The 24,167-nt window shown below is 37.5% G+C and overlaps 1 protein-coding gene and 1 pseudogene across 1 annotated transcript; one reads left to right on the top strand and one right to left on the bottom strand.

Annotated features, from left to right (window-relative positions):
• Positions 1-1,184: 1,184 nt before the first annotated feature.
• Positions 1,185-4,864, bottom strand: LOC149775253 (putative T4-type lysozyme 2; annotated as a pseudogene).
• Positions 4,865-7,050: 2,186 nt separating this feature from the next.
• LOC149775254 (calmodulin-alpha-like) lies at positions 7,051-22,911 on the top strand. The gene is made up of 6 exons (XM_089943041.1): positions 7,051-7,295; positions 18,343-18,370; positions 19,871-20,014; positions 20,900-21,145; positions 21,644-21,698; positions 22,069-22,911. Exons 1-5 carry the CDS (start codon positions 7,293-7,295, stop codon positions 21,670-21,672), a joined length of 450 nt encoding a protein of 149 aa, XP_089799167.1. The 5' UTR covers positions 7,051-7,292; the 3' UTR covers positions 21,673-21,698; positions 22,069-22,911.
• The last annotated feature ends 1,256 nt before the right edge of the window (positions 22,912-24,167 follow it).

The following is a 24,167-nucleotide window of genomic DNA, read 5'->3' on the forward strand; positions in this document are numbered from 1 at the left end:
TGGCCGAATCCGAGACTCGAACCCATGCAGACAGAGGTGAGATGGCTGTGATCCGTAACGGAGAGCGCTTTAGACCACTCGGCCACTCGGGGCCCCTATGGGGACAAATTTCATTTATCAGTCAATATAAAGTGAACTCTATGTGAAGCTTTTTCTGCACAAACTCTTCATAACAAAATAAGAACACCTACACAACGTCCCACTATATGACAAAGCTCATACTGGTGTCATAACTAAACATCAAAAGTTGCAAATTCAGACAAGATACCCAACGAGACGTGTAGCACCACATATATGAGAAACTCGGGTCCGTTACTGAAGTACATTTTGCATGCTTTGTGACCACTCTTTTTTTATCATTCATTGCATATCGCCTTGACAAGATGCTTTATTCAGCTTTTATTTAATTACATCATCATAAAGAGCAGCGGATCTCAATACTAATGAACACGACTTTTGTTTCTGAAGTATTGATATAGGTAGAAACAAGCAAAATTAATGTTAACTATGTGGAATATGTTTCCTCAGTAAAAATAATTGTGACTCTCATCCACTCTCGTGCTGTTATCATGTACGGGTTAGATCATGGTATCTACTCTCATCCACTCTCGTGCTGTTATCATGTGCGGGTTAGATCATCGTATCTACTCTCATCCAGTCTCGTGCTGTTATCATGTACGGATTAGATTATAGTATCTACAAAAGCTTCGTTGATACACTTAGTTTTATATCCACGATGATCGAAGTGGATCGATAGGGCACGAAATATTAACGACAAGTGGAGAGGTTAATGAAAGAAATCTGTTTTCTGCGTAAATTAAGATAATCATCGAAATCGTTGACTTGAAGACAGAAGGTAACAAAATTGGAATTATAAAGATTAAATAATCATGTTTGCTACATATCGAAGTGCAAACGATAAATCAAGTACTGAATTTTTAATATATACTATAATTTGTTATATCAGTTATAAAGTTTCAAGGTAATGTTCTTTATTTCAGTTATGATTTAAGTATATATATATATATATATATATATATATATATATATATATATATATATATATATATATATATAAATTATAAGCATTGAATATACAACCATATATTTAGTCCTGTTAAGCTGAATCCATTCTGACAGCTCGTGAAAACGATACCTAACAAATTCGAAAGAAAATACACTTATCAACACATTTTCTCTACTTTCCTCATTCTTTCCTCAAGCCTTTTTGCTCTGTTAGGTACTTGTTTGTACCATTTACTGTCTACCATTTCATCGGCAGCTTTATCCCAGTCTCCATTATTAACAGCCTCTCGAAACTTCTTGAATTTCGCAAATCCCGCGTGACCTAGATTGAACCTCATGTTCAAGATGATCAGCGGGACTTCTTTCGGTAGATTCTGGAAATCCTTGAAAAGCTGACACCAACTCTCTATAGTCGCCTTCACATCGGCTTTGAGCGCTTTCTCGATCCTCTTCTTGGAGATCTTTGTTCCCAACGAATTATTATATTCTGTGTCATCTGGCGTGATTTTGTGGCCGATTCCAAACGTAGGGTTTCCTTTGGAGTCTTTATAGAATTTCAGTTTTGTATCCTTCATTATTTATAAGTTCCTTTTGAAGTTGATCCAAAAAGTCAGCATCTGTAATACAAAGGACACAAAAAAAGATATTGATTACATCATCACAGTTTAATATTTATACAGAGTTTAAACATGTTCTTAGAAGGTTTTGATCCGTTTAATATTGACTAATAGGTTTGTGTTCCAATCGCATTGTGTTGGGTATTGTTTAAAACGATATATAATCTTTCACGAGGTCCTTTTTTCAAAATACATGACTGACTGCAGTATGTGTGCGCAGAATAGCTGTAATACTAAGTAAATGACGCAAACGGCAATAACAGTCAGCTTATATGTGTATCTTTAATTAATAATTTGTGTTGTACGGAATATATATATATATATATATATATATATATATATATATATATATATATATATATAGATAGATAGATAGATAGATAGATAGATAGATAGATTCATTCCTCCTGCAAGTGTGTGCACGCGAGCTGGGAAACTTGGGTAGTCTATTCAACATTAGGTATTCTTTTTGCTCGCTTAAATCAAAACAACGTAGCCAATGATCATTCGGTTCAAGCATTGAGGGTTGATGAATTTTGGTGTCGCAGTTAGATCATGCTATCATCTCTAGCTTAATAAGATTTCAGAGAGCGCGATAGTAGAGCTGCGCTAATGAATATCAATTTCTATGAAATAATGTTTGCTGTTATGGTAGACTTTGATACAAATCTTTCCGTCAAATGATACCTTCGAGTGTTAGCTCCAGAGAAAACAGACCTTGTTTTAAGTGTTGAACTATCCTGGATACGGATGGTTTAATAATTCTGTAAACGTGCTAGAAATATTAGGTTCTTGTCTGATTTCAGTGTTATCGATTCTATATAGGAATGAGTGGGTGTAAAACTGTAAATTATTATACGCTCATTTTTTTTTCTCCGTTAATTTTATATTCTCAGAATCGTTCAGTATTTTACGATATTACCCTCACGCTCACTTCGTATTGCACTCACGTGTGTCCAGTAGTGTATTAGGAACTACATTGTAAACTAATCATGTTGATTATATTTGTTTTGAATGAACTAAAGCAGATGTTTCGTGGACTGCTACATACGAGCTGCTTTGCCACATACCGCGTTAACCTTGTTGATACAGTGTTTCGGATTTAGGCTAGCTATAGACGTCAGAGATGGTCCTTAAAAAAACGTGCCAGTGACAAGGCATGAACTGTCGTCTTTAGCTGGTAATAAAAATGGCAAAAATATGCTTACAGTTTACAGTCTGAATTTCCTCAAAATATACTTTCTTAGTTCTGCAAATCCGAATTACATGAGCCATGTCATGGGTTTTCAAGATAAACATAATATTCCATAGCGTCCTTTTGATAATTGCAATTGAAAGACTTCATATTTTCCCCACAGTATGATTTCAAACATTAAGTGACAAAACAGAAACACACCCGCAGATGTCAACACGCTGTTGAAATCAAATGTACTTCATGTAGAATTGTCACAGATACATCCAGTCCATAATCAGTAGAATCGACAAAAATACCAAAATCTAATCATTCCAGATCAAATGGAAAAGTTGTTGCAATGCGCATTCATTCACACTATGACTCCAAAGTGCAATTTTAAGTAGACCAAAACGCCATTTTCATTCGAAAGTTATGGCTAGAGTGCGACTAAGTTCCAATTTATCTGTGCGGAGTTATGTGCGCATTAATAATGTTGATGTGTATTGATGAATCTGCGCTTGTATATTTAGTTTGGAATACGGCATACATTCAGTTACTTCGTTTCTTGTAGTGTATTTTTAAAAAATATAATTAAACCTTAGGTAGAATAAGAAAATGAACATATACTAAAAAGGTAACTGAATTTGTATGAGAAAATATGAACTTGTTTTGTCGGATGGATATACTGCACTCCCAAGGTCGTGCATTATTTCCATCCGAAAAAGACGTTCATATTTTCCCATACAAATGCAGTAACCTGTAAATACTTTCTAATTATGTCTTATGATATATGTCACCGTCTTCGGAAGCCGTCCCCTATCTGTACCGCTCCAGTGGCCTAGTGGTTAGAGCATCCGACTCGGATGCGGTAGGTCGTGGATTCGATCCCCGGCCGAGTCATGCCAAAGACTTTTTTAAAAAATGGTACTAACACCAGCCTCGCTTGGCACTCAGCATTAAGAGGTTAGTGTTGCGACTTGTCCGCCTGGTGTCAGGATAATGTGACTGGGTGGGACATCATGCCACATGTCTGCTAGACATCACTATAAACTATCACACTGAAGACATCGTAGCGATATGTGTGAATTTTTTTTAAAGCTACGTTAAAATTCCAGATCGCTCATCTCATATGTGCAACAGCGTTCTGACATCGCATTCGATATGTCACAAAATACAACTATAACCCGTGTTTCGCAAAATGTGGTTCAAACAGTGTTTTAAAATTTTGAAATCTATTTCGCTCACTATGGCACAACATAAATAAAGCAACAGGAAACGCTTCCTTTAAGAAATATTTGTATTCTATATATTTAATATGATAAGTATTTTATACTATTGTTGCATATAATGTTTTACGCTTTTGTAAGCTAACTCCATTTGCTCTCTGAACTGTTTTGTGAATTTTACGCCTGAAATGTTGACTTATTTTGCAATTAAAATATCTGCAAATGGGTATTCCTTTAAGCTGAAAGGTTACAAAATTCGTCTTCCAAATATAGGAACAAATAGGGACTTGAATTGTTATGAAATTACATATATAACAAGAAGAAACTGATGTTACTGATATACATATCATATACATTTTTTTTATAATATAGTTTTTATTTGAGTCATTTGGGTTAATGACACTATTCTTATGATTGGCATTCTAACACCGTAGAATCCACTTCATATGTGAGGTCACGTAACGTGTGTAGGGGACACGTACAATACGTTGAACTATTTCCTTCACAAATCAAGTCGACTTGCCAAGTTCACGTCAACGTTATATTTCGGTCTAAATAGGCCATAAACGTTGAATGGAAGTCAGGAAAACATCACGTGAGCTAGGGTGTACATTGGTACTGTAGAGTTGTCATGACTGCCCTAGCTGGTGATGGTTAAAGTATTTTATAAAAAAACTAAAATGCTGACCGCACCATATAATAATTTAAAATACCTTTGGAATCAAATTCGAGTGATTTCGAGTTGTTTATCTGCTTTGCATGTGGTGGTTATATAAATGAATTAGATTCGCAGCGTTCTTATTCAGTGTTGTACCAGCCATGAGAGGGTTATGAAAGGAAACTAGATTTATTTATAATTTTATCTTTTAAAATGCATAGCTGAAATATCTATTCTAAACATACAGCACCGTACTGGGTTACCGAGAAATTACTTAATGACTTTGATATTTATTAATTTCGTTAGATTACCCTTCAAGTAAATTCGTGACGTTTTCTTTCAATGGATTTACCTTAAAAGGTAAAACCATTTGGATATTAGAACAGTGATATTCTACTGAAGTGCTATCATATACCACATTAGAACTTTCGTTCAGAATGCGTTTGGTGCGTTTCCTTAGTACATTAACTCCCTTGTTTAGACGGAGTTTCCAAGTTCAATATTCACACTAGGACACTCGGCATATAGATTGGATGCTAAATTTTAAAATTATTCCTTTGATGATAGGGTAAATCGATTAAGTACTTCACAGCTTTTGTAAGACAGGATCTTGGACAGGACGTATCATGTGACTTTATTCTAGACCTTGTTTTGGGGCAGGAGCAAAATCGACAGCGCTATTGATCGGTTACACTCCCCTTGCACAGGAATATAAACAAGACTGAAGCAGTTTTCGTTTTGAATGCAAGGTAGGTAAATGGTCTCTAGTAGCAACTGAAGGAACACAAGAAAGAGTTAACCTGGGTATTTATTTACTTGATGACCGCTTTATGATAAGAACATTACATTTATAACACTTTTCCGCGGTGACAGCACGTGTATTCAATTTTAAACTAATGCCTCTGATTAACGTATTTAAAAGGTAAAAATACAAACAATGAACACAAGAAGTAGCGCGTGCACAGTCACACATATGCGTGCGCGCACATACTTGTAACTTTTCCAAGCGGTCATAACTGAAATAATTTAATACATACAAAAGAGAAAAACTGATGGGAAGTGCCCTTGCGAATTTATAAACTGACATGTAAAGAGACGGATATTTTAGCAAGAGGTTACATCTCTACTTGTACTATGCGTACGCATTTTCGTTTCTTTATGTGGCTAAAATATTATGCATGCACATTTTAGGGGTCGTCCAGTAATTATGTCAACAAAATGGGGCGGGGACGGGGTTTGAAGAAGTTTGAAAATTGTTGACATGGGGGAGGGGGAGTTCAAGATAAATTGACGTGAATAATGTCATTTTTTACAATAAATTTAATAAATCAAAAAATTGAAAATTAGTCGGTGCTTTGGTATGGCACACACTCGCTCGCCCGTCAACAGCCCACCAGTTTAATCCTAAACCGGTTGAGCTCTTGCCAGGGAAGTCATAGTCTTGCATCATCATATTTTGTTTTTATTCAATGTAGACTGTAGACTGTAGACATATTTTAAGGGAAGCTGTTACTAAATTCATAGACTGCACAGATCCATAGACATCTAAATAGTATAGCTATACATGGACTTCTATTAAATAGCATCTATGTTATATGTATAGATGCTATATATATTAAAGTCCATGAGATATCCCTCCAAGGATGGATAACTGAGCCTAGTAAACTTGAGAGCTTGACTATTATACAGTCATCTTTAACATAATACATAATATAAATTATGTAGCCTACACAAGCATACAACTTCTTCAACCAGATGCAGTAACCTTAATTCCTTACAAATATTGTACACTTTGATAACAGACTCTTGTTCATTTCAGGCAAATGCCCCCCCCCCCCCCCCCATTTGCATGTGCTGTAAAATTGCTGTAACCTATATACGAAAGCTAGAATATAAACTCTCGATTTTTACATGAATTCAAAGTATTATAGTCAATTTGAAATCTGTTAAACAAGTAAAAAATGTGTTAAAATTTATTTGTTGACCTTTTAATTTCCATAATTCTATTTCTAGCATAAAAGCCAGCCGTATAAAATATTGTTAGTTTGGGGGCGAGGGGGGGGTACAATTTTATTAGGGGGGTCACTGAAAGTTTAACAGTTGTTGACACGGGGAACGGGGTGTAAAAAATTGCCTAAAAATTCTTGACATAATTAATGGACGTCCCCTTATCCTGCAATGTAAATGCTCATGCTATCAACGTGGGAAGACATCATATTTTGTACATAAGTCTGTAAATTGATTGAATATCTATCAGGTGTGTACTGTTCTAACAAACGCTCGCGATAAACACGTTTGTATAGGTACATTTTGAATAGACTATAGTACTCCTTTTCAAAACCTGTATAAAGTCACCGTCATGTTTGGGAGGTGACATACAGCCTTGCGTTGCCAATATACGCTACATGTAAACTTATTAGAACCGGGTACCACATTGTCATCTATAATTAAAGTAACAGATCAGTGTAACTGTGTCAACGGGCAGTTTGTTTGTTGACTTGGGAGATCTAACGTTGTGTTTTGAAGTTCTGCGGACAGCGTAACAAACCAGGAAATACATATCTACATACGAACAAACATCTAGAAAAACAATGGTGAGTGCAGACATTTCTAGTAGTAAAACAAATTTTTGTCAATGTTACTGTTTGAAATAACAAACGTTAATTGAAGCATTGTTACTGCCTACATGAATTTAGCGACGGTGTCGATCATTTTCACATGCTGTGAGACAGTTATAGCTGATGAACATGTATGTATGTATGTACGTATGTATGTATGTATGTATGTATGTATGTATGTATGTGTGTGTATGTAGGCATGCATGTATGTATGTATCTATGTATGTACGTACGTACATATGTATGTATGGCTGACAGACAGACTAACTGAATGACTGACTGAATGTATGTATGTATGTACATACGTACGTACGTACGTATGTATGTATGTATGTATGTATGTATGTATGTATGTATGTATGTATAGGCATGTATGTACACATCATGCTTATCTGGCTACCTAGTTGGTTTCTCTGCGAAGACATTGACAAATACATACATACATACATACATACATACATAGGTAAAATCGCTTATCAATATATTCACCCCTTTGTCCGACTGGCCATTTATGCACGTTATTCACTTGTACACTTTTGCCTTCACGTAATTTGTAACCGTTTGTGTACACATTCCTAGACCAGTGATGACACAAATGATAGCAAGGCTTATGGTGGCAACCCGAAACATTGATAATCGCACCTAAAATCTATGAACTTTTTTCCCGTCTTATTAAAGTTGCTCATAACGTTTCTGGAAACAAATTGTAAATGATTTTTGTGTGGCAGACTTTTTGTCTTGTTTTGTAACGCAGTTTGTACTTAGCTTTATTAGGTACTCAATTTCCTTTATACTCTTGGTTTTATTTTATAATTCCTTATTTTCGCGTAAAATAGTCTAAACTGACCTTGATGTAAAATATACGCAGGCACATACTGGCACAGATATAATCTAAGTTTATGTATTCACTCTTTGAATATGATGTTTGACATTTGAAAAGGGAAGGAAATAAGATTGGAGATATTGCAACTATTATGGAAATCAAGGATATATTATCTGCAAATTATGTACCTTGAATGTTGGCAACCATTGGTTGAAGCCACGTTATAACAAGAGCAAGTGGGTATTTTCCTTAAACTCCCTTCACCTATGCACTCGTCTTCTTTCGACATCTCAGGCATATAGAGCAAGTTCAACAAGAAGTATGAATGTATAAATCGATATAAGATAAATATTTACTATGACAGAAACAAATGAAACAAGGTGTCTTATAGCATCTCACTGCCGTGAAATACAAGCCAATGCTAACTGACGGATCCTTAAACGCATTAATGTCACAAATAATTTTGTTCTTTAATCATCCAACAACAATAGTAAATGGGGTCACTTTAGCATCAAGGGGAATTAGCATTAAAAAACACCCTGGGTCACTTTGGCGTCAATGGGAAATTTAACATTACGAAAACCCCTGGGTGACTTTGGCGTCAAGGGAAATTTAACATGGGAATAGAGTTTGGGTCTGTTGAGCGACAAGGAAAATTAACATGGGGAATAAATCGTGGGTCTGTTGAACGACAAGGGAAATTTAACATGGGAGAAAAAAAAGCAATTCTATGGACAAGGGGAATTGAACATGGGATTTCTTTTTTTAAAAAATAAAAAAAATAAAAAAAAGGGATAGGCAATTAAAAGTCGATCTCTTTTCGAGAAATTGGAGTGGCCCTGAAAAGGGCCTTTGGGTTTCTTCTTTTTCTTCTAACTCCTTAACTTCTTTATCCATCCCCTTATTTTTTCCATCATTCCTTTCTTCTTCTTCTTTTCTGTTTCCGGTATCCAGTCCGGGTGACCCATGGCTCGGAACTTCTGTTGGATTTTCATCCAGTTAGCGTTTAGTTTCTCTAGTTCTTCCTTTTTCTTTCTATTTTCTTCCTCTTTTCTTTCCTTTGACCACTTTTCTTTGATGTTCTTGACCTCTTCGGTCAGCACTTTCTTCATTACTTCTTCCGCTTTCTTAAGCTTGTCTAAGCCCCACTTCACAAAAGACCAATCTGTCCATTCTACAATGTTATCTAAAAAAACACCTTACACTCGTCACATAAACTATGGCTTCTTTCAACTTGCCCACTTTCACATACGGTGGGTTAATGAAACCTCTGATTCTCTTCTCCTCATCCTCTATCATTTCTTTCACAATATCGATTGCTAAGTGGAGGCTGGTTACTTGTCTTGTAACGAAGTCTTTTGTCACTGCATGCCTCCATTCCTGTTCAAGCCTTTCTGCTACATTCAATCCATCCACCATCCAGTACCAACTTCCCATAAGGTTGTTATACAAAGCTGAAGCTGCTGGCATCTTCTTGTTTGCTTATTCCGTGGAATGGGCTCCAATGGCAAACACTGTTAGTTTTATAGTTAAAGCGCGGACGTGAAGGAAAAAATCCCCTACTTTTCTTATTTCATATGATCTACTATCCACATACGTGAAGCATCAATAAAAAAAAACCTAATCTACTATTCACACACGCAAAGCATTAAAATTAAACCCAAATCTACTATCCACACAAACGTACGTGAGCGCTTACAAACAAACACACACACACACACACACACACACACACACAAGAAAAAAAGTCATTGTTTGTATTCACACTACTCTACATACACACATTGGCAAATCGATTACTATTTCTTTTCTAGAGTATTGGGTAGCCCTGAAAAGGGCTGTTTGTTTTTGAACTCCATGGCACCTGGTTAATGATGGCACCTTCCAGGCCTGGCACCACACACACATCTTCTTCCCCAGTCTCTTTTCACTCTTTTTTGGGGGAGAGCAGAGGCTGGATAAGTGGCTTCAGAACCCCAATCTTCTGTCTCTGGGATTCTGAAATTTCCTCTCTCCTTTTCTGCCTCTTTGTTTCTTCTCTCCTCTTCTTCTTTGTTTCTTCTCTCCTCCTCTTCTTTGTTTCTTCTCTCCTCCTCTTTCATCCTTCCCTCTTCTACGATGGCCTCTGCAGCCAGCTCATTCACTATACGCCTGGCATATTCCAGGTGTACATGAAGTTCAAGCAGTTTAGCTAGTCTGGTGTTTTTCTGGTGGTGTTGATCAATCAACAAGGGTAGCTAGACTGCCGAACGATTTTTAATTTATGCTGAAAGCGCGGACGTGATGGAAAACATCCCCCTAAAACAAAATTGATCTTACCTAGATCATAACCAAACAACGCGCGGACCTAAAAGAAGCAGTCACTCACTTTTTATACTACCCATCACTATTCTAAAAAATTTTATTAAACAAATAATATGCTATCCACATACGCAAAGCAATCCAATCAAACCCCAAATTTACTCTCCCCACACGTGAAACAGCAAAAAAAAAAAAAAACATATCATAATCTACTATCCACACAAACGTACGTGAGCACTTACAAACACACAATCATATACACAAACACATACACTCACACTATAAAAAAGAATCAGTGTTTATATTCATACTACTCTACCTACACACATTGGCAAATGGATTACTATTTCTTTTCTAGAGTATTGGGTAGCCCTGAAAAGGGCTGTTTTTTTTGTTTGCTATGGCAATCTTTTAGTTTCTAAGAATGCGATGTCCTCTGACGATAGACTTTCTGACGATAGGTCTGCTTCTTCGGAAAGAGAAGAAGAACTCTTTGGTGTCGATACGACAATCGACAAAGCCTCTGTCAGGTTCAGGTTGCTGCTGCTGCTGTTGCTGTTGTTGCTGCTCTCTCTCTGCTGTTTCTGAAGTCTGTACTTCTCTGTCCATTCTTCTTTCTCCCTGTTCACTTCTTCTCTGAAGAGCTCTTCTATCAGGTCTTCAGTGACTTTTAGAATTCTCACATTCTCTATCTCTTCTGGCTTCGGTATCAGACTGTGTCTGACCCTATGAAAATTCACGTAGGCTTCGTTTAGCTTAGCTAGTTTGGAGCACATCTTCGTAGGAGGATGAGTCGACAATGGATGGTTAGACTGGAGGCTGCCCCGGCTTTAAAGTCAAAGCGCGGACGTGAAGGAAAACATCCCTCCACGGTTTTCGAGTCGGAACGTTCAATGAGTGCCATGAGAGGGATAGTAAGAAGTCAAAGAGCATGAATCAAGATTTCTATAGTCAAACAAACCACAAAGGCATTTTTTTTCAAAACAACATTTTTTATTCAAAATCACTTAACACTAACAAACAGCTCTAACATTTTTAACAATAATCCAACAATATAACATCAAACATTTTGTTTCAAATGACAAACATTTTTTTTCCAACTCACACATTATTTTGGACAAGGCTGACAACGTTGTGAATGAAATTGTGATTTCCACTGTTGGAAATCATTAGGCCATTGATGGACACTACGTTTCCTAGCTTGAGACAAAAGATAAGCACAATGGTCACAAAACCATTGATCTACTTTCACATCGTTTCTAGAAGAAGAACGAGGATCAAAATGAGTCACTAAATGTTCTAAGGGATAGCCCAGGCTGCGATGATGCAGAAAATACACACAATATTGTCCACACACCAAGGAATCTGTGCCTTGTAATTTCACATTTTTGAATCGGGTGGTCTGAGCATTTCTTCTCATAAAGTCAATCATATCGTCTTCCAAAGGGGGCAATCCATACGAATCGAAATATTCCACACATCCTTCTTGAGGAAAGTAGACGGCTACCCAGTGGGTTCCTGGGAGATGACTGTCGTCCGTGTTGATCACATAAGCTAGATGGTCTTGAGGTTTGCGATGAGGGAGTTCATCTTTAGCACAGACGACATGATTCCAAGAAGCCGTGTACGAACTGTGGTTCAAAAGGTAATAAAGTTCCCAGGTATCCATGTTTTGTGTGTTTTTTTCTTCTTCACAGGTAATAATAAGTCATCAATTCGATCCTGACTTTTTGCTTGAAAATGTCTGACAAATAACCGTTTCTTCGCTTCGTCTCCCCACTCTGATTCAGGAGAGCTTCGATACGATGGATCTCTTGAGTGGTTAATGGTGGTCAAGAATGTTCACGCAAGTCTTTATACCACTGATGCAACACGACTTCGTCCGAGATGAGACTCCAAGCTTCGTCCAGATACTCGTCAATTTTTCTTCTTGACTCAGCATTAGGCATTTATCGTGTTGAATCTGACTGGGATGATCGTTTTGACATCCATAGCAATCTTTCTTGATCAATTCCGTCAATTTTTCGACCAAGTGTTTGGCAAAACAGGAGACTAAATGGGCTTCTTGTTCTGGCCATCTTGACTTCATCATGATAACTTCTTCGTCCTTGTCTTGAGATTCTTCTTCCCCGGTCTCCTTACATTCCATCTTCAAAGTTTCTCCACTAGGCAAAGAGGGATAACAGTCTTCCATGGCTTCTAATAGTCTAGAATGACTTCTCTCAAACTGTTGATTTCTATGGTATTGTCAAATTCTGCATACAGGAGGACGTTCACTTTGTGATCTGGAGGTGGATTTGCAAACTGAAGTTCTACACGAATCTGACCCGATTTTATAGGGTGGAAATGTCCCTCGTCGCTGCCTTGGTCTGGAGTGAAATCAAAACCCCACAAAGCATAGCCTCCTGCATAATCGTCGTACGAAATACCGTGGCTGGTGTTGGTTCCTAACTGTCCGGTGTCTTCGTACAGGGACAAGTACGATCTCAAATAATTCTTCGCGACACCAAAGTTGGGCTCAAAGGGTCGGGTACACAAGGTCTTGCCGTCGCGACTGACTTCGATCTTGGACACATTGTAATGTTGAAACTCAAAAGGAATTTGATCGTGGGTTCCGTTGAAGGCTGAATTCCTGAAGATACCAACAATCAAACGTTTGGGTAACTGTCCTTGGAACAGATGATCTTCGATCATGGATCGCTGTCCAGCGGGAATGGTGAACGTTTTCACTTCTACGCGTCGTATCGGATACTTGGCGGTCGTTCTGCTCAACGTCTGACTGACGTCGTTTCCCACTTTAGGTAACACTTCCACACGACGCACGTAAAGTCGGGCTTCTTGAATGATAGTTTTGTATTCATTGGCATGGGCTATCAAATGGAAAGCGGCACTGCTACGATTCAGTCTCAGACGGATATCCACCCCGTTGAGCAAATACTTTTCTTGTAACCACATGTCCAAATGCAAACGATCCATCAGTTCTAAACTTCGCCCTTGCAGAATTTTCTTACGACGGTCGTTAAACCCCACATTGTGAGGATTGCCATCTTTTGTCAGGACAGTGTCGCTAAACGTGCCTACACCTGCCGTGTCAGGTTTCCATACCACGCAAGCATCCAGATGAGTATTCTTGGCTTCTTTTCCGTACGTCAAGAGATTTTCCAGGTAGGCACGATATGGGTAAGTATCCATGCTGCTGCTGACCAGTTTGTTATTCAAGTACAAGTCCACTTCGCTGAACAAGGAATGCATGAAATTGTTGACAGGAGTTACTCTAGCATCGCAAAATCGGCTAGCGTGTTCGGTCCCCGAAAGATTTTTTCCCGTCCTCCAGGAATATTGCTGCAGTGAGGGCAATGACTGAAGATAGGTTCTTGAATGCACTTCTCGCACGCTCGATGAGCCACGCAGAAATTAGGATTGGTATTTTTGCACGTAGCATTGATGTTCCAAGTCCACGATGTGGTGACAGATGTGACATTTTTTCTTTCCTGAACATACGTGTGCCTTGGCACTGTTGGTACGTATGCCTTGTCCACACGTAGGGCACAATCGCAGCAGTTGACAAGCACATTTCTGCTGTGAACCTTGCGTCTTCAAATGTTGTTGGTAACAGGTAGGGCTGACAAACGTGCGCAGACAAGTTGAACAATGCACTGGTCCTTCGCTCAGACAGGGTGGAGAGGCCAAACGTCCTGAGCATTTCAATCCGCAATGCTTGTGTTGCTCTCGATTGTTATAACCATGGTCACATTTCTCACAGTAATAAACATATCCCAGGAATCCGGTGATACTGGTAATGGTATCGAAATGGTCATCGTGATAATAGACATGAATGTATTTTCCGTCCTTAAAGTCTTTCCCTCGAAACAACACAGGTCCGCGCACTTCTTGAGGGTGCACTTTCAAGGTGTATCGTGGAGCTAGGGCATCTTGCAATTTTTGCATCTCAAGAATGCCACAGGGTTTGTCTTTGGACAGTCCGGCTTGTTGTAGCAGGAGTTCTGCTTCATTTCGTTGTTTGGCTCTGTCGGATTGTTGAATAGTTTTCCAGGCTGTTTTCCATTCTACCGTGTCATTCTTGTTCACATAGGTTCGTCCCACTACGATGGCTCTGGCTAAACACATCTGGTCTTGAGGGTTGTGAATTCGGACGAGACTCTTTTTGGTGCTGTGAAGGTCGTTCACCAATAAGACTTTTTTCCGGCCAGTCCCTTGAGGAGGAGAGACGTGGGTCATGGACAGTGTGGCTTTTCCATCGGTGATGTCAAACTGGTCATTGGATTGTTGTACGTGTTGAATCTTGTCCATGACTTTGGAAGCAGTCAATTCTGCAGGGCTGCTAAACTCGATCCAAACAGGGGATTTCAAACCGTCGTGTTGAATGGAAAGTCTCAAGCGATCGTCTTCTTTGGGTTGACATTGTCGCTTGAGTGTGGTGAGCAAAGAATCCCACACCCCGGTGATGAACCCTTCTGCTTTCTCTAACGGTACTTCGAACTTGAAATCTTTAAACTTCACCGTGTATTTGTAAGCCGTGGTTCTAAATTTTCTAGAGGAGCGCTTTTCTGTCTCTCGAATGGAATAGTACTTTTCAGGGTTAACTAAGGGTGGTGAACTTCGTTTAGAGGGTTCGGATTCTGGTTCACTCATGTCCTCTTCAAAATCACTGGCATGAATTTGTGCCAAGACTTCAGCTCTGGTACGAGGCGATAGATCACGTTTCTGCCTCTTACTTTCTTCTTCTTTCTTCTCAAATGAGTGCAAAACGTCAAATGACTCAAGTTTAAACACCATGGAGTCATTTATAGTCCTAGCAGACCAGCGTATATAAAGGGTATGTGTCTTGTCCTTTCACTATTCATTTCACTCTCAAACCGAGCACAACGATAGAAGAGACTACCCAGATGGAACGTTTCATCAGAGCGTTGCGAGGGGTCATTAGAAAATTTTCTTCAGACCAGCCGACGGACTACTCTCCTTCCTTTCGAGATAAAAGTGAAGATACTTGCTATATCTGTCAGAAGAAACGGCATTGGTCTTCAGAGTGTCCAGACCGTCAAAAAAGATAAACAGGGGTTAAAAGAGACAAAAGTCAAGATACCTGTTATTATTGTCAAGAAAAAGGACATTGGTCTCCAGATTGCCCAAAAAAGAAACAAGAGGAGTCAGAAGAAGAGAGGGATTCTTCAGAGGAAGAAGAGGAGGAAGATAGCAGACAGGTGAAGAAAAAGAAACAGGAGAAGAAAAGAAGAAGGAAAGAAAGTGAGGAGGAAGAGGAGGAAAAGACTGTGATGGTGAAGAAATTGAAAAAACAGAGAGACTAAACAGTGAGACAGAAGAAGTGAATGTACTTTTTAAAGTGCTCTGTTGTGAATTGTGAATTGGATTGTAACTATTTATAAAAAGGTAAGTGTCTTTGAGTTTTGATTTTAAATAAGAAGCTACACTCACGCACTCATATACACGTACTATAGGGGTAAAATGGTTTTTTTTTGTGTTTTTTTTTGAGTTATTGGCAATTGAAAGTCGATCTCTTTTCGAGAGAAGTGGGTGGCCCTGAAAAGGGCCTTTGGTTTTTGGTGTAGGGGTGAGTTTAAGCAATCAACTTTAACTGCCTTAAGCCTTTGCCACGGCCGAGGCCTACTTCTGATGATGATGATTGGGTTGAAATCACTAAGGGTGGTTCGGTAGGCTTAGTCACAGGGTTGGAGTGTTTAGCTCGGGAAGGTCGTATTCTCTTCGGTCGTGATAAAGAAGTCTGATACATTTGTTTCAAACTTCTTAACTCCGCTAAAATGTCTAACAGTACCGTGACCGTTTGATTTTCACCCTCTTGTTTCTTTGCTGCTGCTTGTTGTTGTTGTTGTTGTTTTTTCCTTACCTCTTCTTGCTGTTGTTGCTGTAAAAGAAAAGTTTGTTCCGCTTCCTTTTGTCGTTGTATAAATTTCTCCAATTCTTCTTTCTGTCTCTGTCTAAAATTCTCCACGTGTGGTAATGAAGGTGACGATGGTTCCGGAACAAATTCTTGCGAGGTAAGAAAATCCACAAAATCCCAATGTACCTCTTCTGAAAGTAAGTCCGGGTTCCCTTGTGTAGTCTCCACTGTTGGTGCACCCCAATCGATCCTTTTCTGAGTTTCCGTCATGTTGAATCACTGTCTCGCATCGACTGACTGCACACAGGCGGTAGCGAATCTATATAGACCACGTGACGTCACAGACTGTTCTCTTCGGATTGGATGCGAGCTGACTGAATTTTGTAACGCGTGTTTGGATTGGTCAATGAACTCAATCCGTTTCAATCCTTCCTCTACCTATAAATAAACGAAGTTCACTGCATTGATTTACCTGTTCTCGTCGCCTCAGCATGTGGACTGACGTTGAATCTTCCACAATTGTGTCAACAATGATGTTCAGGACGGACATACCGATGTATGTCCGATCCGAATGGACAGTTGTCCATAGGACCGCCAGCAACCTATGGATACGTAGGATTTACGTGGAGAGGCAAGGATGCCTCAAAGAGTCCTGATTTATGGTCCTACAGTGAGACGAAGCCTAAGGACAAGAAGAAGTCACAGATGCCCTTCATGTTAAGGGCATATATAAACCCAAAGGCCCTGTTCAGGGCCACCCACATTTCTCGAAAAGAGATCGGCTTTCAATTGCCTACCCCTTTTTTTATTTAATATGTGTGTGTGTGTGTGTGTGTGTCTGTGTTCTATCCCTCTCCCCTGTTCCCTTTCCATAGACCCCTCAGGTCGGGACCTTATTAAAATAGGGTCCCGACCCTGTTCCATTTTGTCGCTCAACAGACCCACGATTTATTCCCCATGTTAATTTCCCTTGTCGCTCAACAGACCCAAACTCTATTCCCATGTTAAATTTCCCTTGACGCCAAAGTGACCCAGGTGTTTTCGTAATGTTAAATTTCCCATTGACGCCAAAGTGACCCAGGGTGTTTTTTAATGCTAATTCCCCTTTACGCTAAAGTGACCCCATTTACTACTAACAACCACCCATTCAGGGTACCTTAATTTCATACTTGAGTGGGGTTGTCTTGCTACATATTTGTCTGATTTGTCTGTACTCTTATCTGAAGTTTTCGACTGGTAATGCCACGTACTAAAAATCAATTAAATAATTAATAAAAACGCATATGGTTCCACGTTACAAAATAATCCCAACAAGCAAAAAGTCTCGAGAATACTGTTCGTAATGACGTATGCATTACTCCTGAGGATAAGCTCGCAGAAAGTTTAAATTTTGGAATTTTCTCAAGCAATTGTGTTGTATTCCGAGCAACCAGATGGAAACGTTTATATTTTACGCATCTTTTATCGGCTGTTAAAAGATCATATTTTTCTCTTAGTCCGTTTCTACTAAACGTTGTTGAAAAGTTTCGTTGAACATGTTCAAACCAAAATTATATTTTTGTCAATTTTGTAATTTTAGCTACCAGTAGACAGAGTTCGGTTTGGTGCTCGGTTTTCTTAAGATCTAGTGCCTAAACTAGTCTGGTGCTCGGTTTTCTTAAGATCTTTTTCACGTGCCTAAACTAGTCTGGTGCTCGTTTACCTAAACCATTCAGGCCGATATTCTTAAACGGTTCATGCGGACACTCGCATCGGCCTTCCCCTGTGCCCCCCCCCCTTAACAGGTAGATATCCCTGTGGTCCCCGTTATATTGCCACTAAATTCCCTCTTCCCTACCCCACCCCACCCACGACAAATTCTTTTCTGGTTCTGATGATCCAAACGTGGTTCCATTGTGCGGGTATAAAACACATAACTACCTTTAAGTCTAGCCGGGGGTTCCTATCTGCCGAGTTTTCTAGCTGCCATTTTTAAAACCGTTTTTGCATCAGAAATTTAAAAATTATTTCTTTCTTTCCAGGATAAGTTGCCAGAGGAAACTATTGCAGGTAATATTTAGCCGTAGTCCTAATATATGTGATCCACAAATATTACAGGTAATTTTGCCATAATTCTCATCAAAGTGATCCCCAGGTGTAGCTTTCACATCGATCACAACGCCATATAACTGTCCAGACTTTTCCTCCTGCAAAATGGTTGGAGATCTGCTCTTTCTAGTTTTTTTTTCCTTGCGTTTTGCTTTAAATGCGTGTTTGACGAATTTCACCTGGTACCATATGCCGGGTCCAACTGCACACACACACACACACACACACACACACACACCGACCCTGATATGATCAGGGTTTATGTTGTTTGTTTTGCTGAAAAATCTGACATAATGCATAGACCCAGGTCTGCCGGTGCATTATGGACGGCAGATATGGGTCTATAGAGTTTGTAATATATATTTAATTACACTACTTATATAAAAGAAAATTCTGTAACTGTTAGGTGAACCGACCCAAGGTTGCAAAATGCCAGGTAGTAATGTTGTAAGAACGCATCTTAGCTGAAAGTTTAAATCCCATCCTTCTCCACCCTCATCCCCCACCATTTTCCTTTTTTGACTGGTCAAGTTGCCATTCATTCAGTCATTCTCTTTACTTGTGTTACCGAAAAGGCGGATAAAAGGACTCTTCATTATTTTGTCGCGGACATAGAGGGATGAGAAAATTATAGGGCAAGTAGTTCTTCACTTATTGAGTCAACCTTAAGTAGTCAGAACCAAATTTAATCTGTCAAAAATTAATTTAATTTATTTTATTTAATATATGACTTTTGCCTATGGAGGATAAACGAAGGTCTTGTGGAGAAAACGTTTGGTTTACAATGTTCCTTGAACTAATCTTCTGATATAAACCTCAGTTGCCATAATCAAGAATTTTATATAAATGTCTAAAAATTGTTAGGATTTAAGGTATACACTAACTCGATGCTACATACGTTCTTTCTACAACGAAAATGGCACTGTGCAACTACGGTATCTATAACTAAATTTGAAGACTGTCTTTGTCACACACTGTTTGTTTCACTCTAAGTGTTTCTGTCTGTCTCTGTCTATGACTCTGCTCTAAGCTTAACCTCTGTCTGTCTGTCTATCTCTGTCTGTGTGTCTCTCTCTCTCTGTCTGTCTGTCTCTCTGTCTGTCTGTCTTTCTCTCTGTCTGTATGTCTGTCTGTCTCTCTCTCTCTCTCTCTCTCTCTCTCTCTCTCTCTCTCTCTCTCTATATATATATATATATATATATATATATATATATATATATATATATATATATATATATAAATATATAATATATAATAGGCACTTGTGTACTCAAACGGTCATATCTCCATGATAACATTTTGCTATACCTATGTATTCCTCTAAACAAGGCAAATTCATTTGGCGTGAGAGGTACTGTAATTTTGTTGGTTGCAAGGTCTTGTAAAAGAATCGCTTTAAAGCAGCGCAACATTTGACATTTTGAATGGACATGCAATTTCTGTTTTTACACGACATTTCAGAGTACAAGGAGAAGTTCGAGCTATTCGACAAGAACGGCGATAATCGGATTTCCTCTGAGGAACTCGGCACCGTCTTGCGATGCCTGTGTTATAACCCTACAGAAACTGAATTACAGGAACTGATTGCAGAGCTTGACTCAAACGGTTTGTACTGGCATCCATAGCAAACAATGCAAGATAGATATTAGCAACTCTATTTTAAATCAGCGAACTGCTTTTTTTAAATATAACATTTACCTTGAACTAAACCATAGAGGAATCTGTTTACAGAAACAATACATAGTTTAATAAGTTTGCTGTAACACTATTGGAAATTTGCAACACGAAAGTAAAGCCTTAATAAATTAAAAAAATTTTCCCAAATGCTTCAGCTAATGTTAAAGCCTCGCATATCGTATATAATCGTTTTAATTATACAACCAATCACCCGGTGAGTAATTTAAAATGGACAACTCCCCGTAAACCCATTCTGGATCAATTTTCTTGTAATGGTAAATATTGGCTTGTGAAAATCTCAAATATTTACACATATTTATTTGAGGCTATGAAAGTAAATATTTCGTCATCAAAATTTATTTTAAGATTTTTGTCAACAGAAAACAAATTTGAATGTAATTCATATTTTGCCATGTTGAAACTATATAAAGCACTTGAATAAAACATGTCGTCATTAACAAAGGCGCCTGATCGGTCACGTTAGTTTGTTTCAATGGTCGGTGGTACTAAGAATATAGTTAGCTGAGTGAACATGTCAATACGTCCCATACATTTTGAATGGGTGTTGTTTCCATCTTTGCTCAGGTACATCTCCAGCTGGCCGGGGACAACATGTGAAAAGTATTTTCCTTTTATTATCTCTCAATACATTGTTTTTCTTATTTAGATGAATTTTTAAAAAATCTATTCAAGATATTTTATCAATGAATAACTCATGTAAGTCACAATTTAACTGTCTCTTTTTTCCCCGCGTCCCTGTAGAAAAGAAGAGTAAAAACTGGGTTATTTTCAAAGAATATTTATGCATTTCAGGCAATGGAACAATAGAATTTAACGAGTTCGTCAAAATGATGAGCAAAGCTAAATCAACAGAGGAAGAAGCAGAAGAGTTAAGAGCCGCATTTAGCAAATTTGACAAAGATGGCAATGGGAAAATCGATGTAAAGGAACTGCAAGCCGCCATGACAGAAATTGGGGATACCCCATTTTCGAAAGACGAGGCTAAAGCCATGATCAAAACGGCAGATATAGACGGGGATGGCTGTATTAATTACAACGGTAAAACCTTGCAAAATATCATAATTGATTCGTTGGACAGTAAAAGGAGAAGTTTTCTCCCCTATTATCGATTTTGCATGGATCCAGTTACAATATATATATATATATATATATATATATATATATATATATATATATACAGTTAAATCGACAACGTTGCTAATACGAGTACTAGGGAAATGAAGCAGATAACTGTATTATATATAATATAGAACATGCTCATCTTATCTTACTGATATATAATATAGAACATGCTTATCTGATCTTACTGATATATAATATAGAACATGCTTATCTTATCTTAGTGATATATAATATAGAACATGCTTAATTTATCTTACTGATATATAATATAGAAAATCAATAACAATAATTGGACGCATTTAGCCCAAAATTAAATCAATATTCGTGGGTTGAGGAGCTTGTATTATCTAACGAGAGAGAGAGAGAGATGCATGTAAAATGCATAATTGTTACGAATGGCTCTTTTCTTTGCAGAGTTTGTGAAGGTCATGATGGAAAAGTAGATCCAAGTGGGAAACAATTTACGCAGGTAAAGGAAATGTAGAATCAAAATAGCAAATATAAAAAAGAAAGGAAATAACATTCTATTTCACGATTTCGCTGTCGATTGCTAAATAGTGTAGCTATTATGTTCTCCTGACCTACACTCCTTCTGTATATAGTTTATTAATAATTAAGAATGTTGAAGTATGTTGTTTTTTAGATCTTCTAAACAGGTACTATTGCAAAACTAAACTATTAAGTTCCAAAATGAAACAAATTGAAGCCACTCAAGGTAGTAGGTAATTAAGCCAATCCCGTATTCTCGAAACGTTTTGAACACGTAGCTCACAATGTCTTTAACTTTATCATCTTGTGCACACACTTATGTATATACTATTCTTCGTTCTTTATTTCAGAACTATGTACCTGGAAATTTGATGGAGAAGATTAACGGTCTACGTATAATGTGTATATGTGTATATATATATATATATATATATATATATATATATATATATATATATATATATATATATATACCATGCCATAAGTTCCAGACGGATCTAGGAAAGAATTTTAATTTTACACATTTAGGGCACCTTAAACAAACAGTCTTGTTTAGTGCCTTCAGCGCACGAGGATAGAAATTGTGAAAGTTATGTCTACACTGTTCACATCGACCTCATTTGTTATTTTGCGAATTATTACAAAAAAGAAATAATACATATGTTCTTCTTTGATATGAGAAATAGTTATAAAAGTATATGTAACAAAGCACCTGTTATTTATTTATTACATACGTTGTGATCACGGGGAGAATGTTCATATAAGTTGAGGTGTATTCATGCATCGATATAAAAAGTATAATATACAGGCACATTCTGGCCAGAACATGTACTGGAAATATGATTTTTGTATTTCAATGAAAATTCGGATATTAACAAGTTGTAAAACAGATGATCAGCAACCATCTGTTCGGATGAATTAGAAACAACGTATGTCTTAAAATATTTCCTTGGATTTCTGTAATACTTATGTAATATATAAGTACTTTATCTGTTTGGTACTCCATCTGAAGAAAGGAGTTAATCTTAATGAATTAATTTGGCTTCAGTCTGATTTCACGTTCTTTCTAAAGTTGAAATATTCCTGATACAAGTCTATGCATGTTGCTTGTAAATTGTTTTAGTTGGTCACATCTTGTTAGTAGCAAATAGCTATACAACACATTTCTATATTTATTAAAAGAATTCAACCGATCCATTTGATTGTCGTGTATGATTTAGTCGAATAATACGTAAACATGTACTCTGTTTTGAGCTTTTGAGGTTTTTTTAAAAAGTGTATTTACAATTAATAATGGAATTTACCATTTACCATTCTGAGAAGATTCCGCATGTATGTACGTATGTATGTATATATATATATATATATATATATATATATATATATATATATATATATATATATATATATATGTATGTATGTATGTATGTATATGTATGCGTTCATAAGTGTAAAATTAAATGCAGTCATGACCAGTAGCATAGATACGATCATACCATGTAATACGATCGTGCAATGTAATACGATCATGCCATGTAATGCATATGATTGGAAGTTACATGAAATTTGGGTCAAGTGTGACTCTTCTTTCAGACTGCATTGTGGATCGCCATTGGTTACTATTTCCATCTAAATATTTGCATGCCAACATTGTTAATAAATCGTCATGGTGTTTCAATGTTACACGAGTCACAAAGTAACGTTTGAAAATTAATCTCGACAGCGTAACAAAATTTAACATTTCTCTCATTCCAAAAACTCATTTTACTTCCAGTATATTGTACAAGTTCATAAAATATTTAAGCATGATATCTGACGTAATATTACAGGGATTGGAGTCTATAAACGTAGTGTTTGATCCTGATTCAAACTGTATACACTCACATTAGCGGAGATCTTAAATATCAAAGCAACAATGTACACTCAATATGAACAACATATATGATATAATAAAAGTGGTGATACAAAACTTCCTAAAATAATCATAGTTCTTTTATTGCAGTTCGCATATCGTTTAAAGGGAGATGGGTTACTTTTGAAAGTTTGGACACCACCACCCCCCTCCCGATTCCGCCCCAACACTTGATCTAATGCGGCCCTATTACGTCATACATTTAGGAACTCAACATAATTTCATTTCTGTTGTACTTAATTATTTTATGCGTTCAAAACTTAAAATGAATTTAATATTGTGTATTACAGCATTGTTTTATGATGTTTACTGCAAAGTAGCAGGAAAGACGAAACCATGATGTTATTTTTACTTGAATTAGTATTTCAGGCTGGAATGTTTTCAACACTTTCTCCATCATGATTTAGTGATCTTTAACCAATGAACCTATACCCCCAGTGTTTGTCTATTTTAGCACTTTTCTTCGTGGAAATTCAACACATACTGTCAATCGTTTTCTTTCTGAAATCAATTTTGAGTATGTCAACTCATAGGTTG

This window comes from Sinohyriopsis cumingii, chromosome 19 (genome assembly GCF_028554795.1).
Source record: "Sinohyriopsis cumingii isolate HCF-2022 chromosome 19, ASM2855479v2, whole genome shotgun sequence".
NCBI classification, from domain to species: domain Eukaryota; kingdom Metazoa; phylum Mollusca; class Bivalvia; order Unionida; family Unionidae; genus Sinohyriopsis; species Sinohyriopsis cumingii.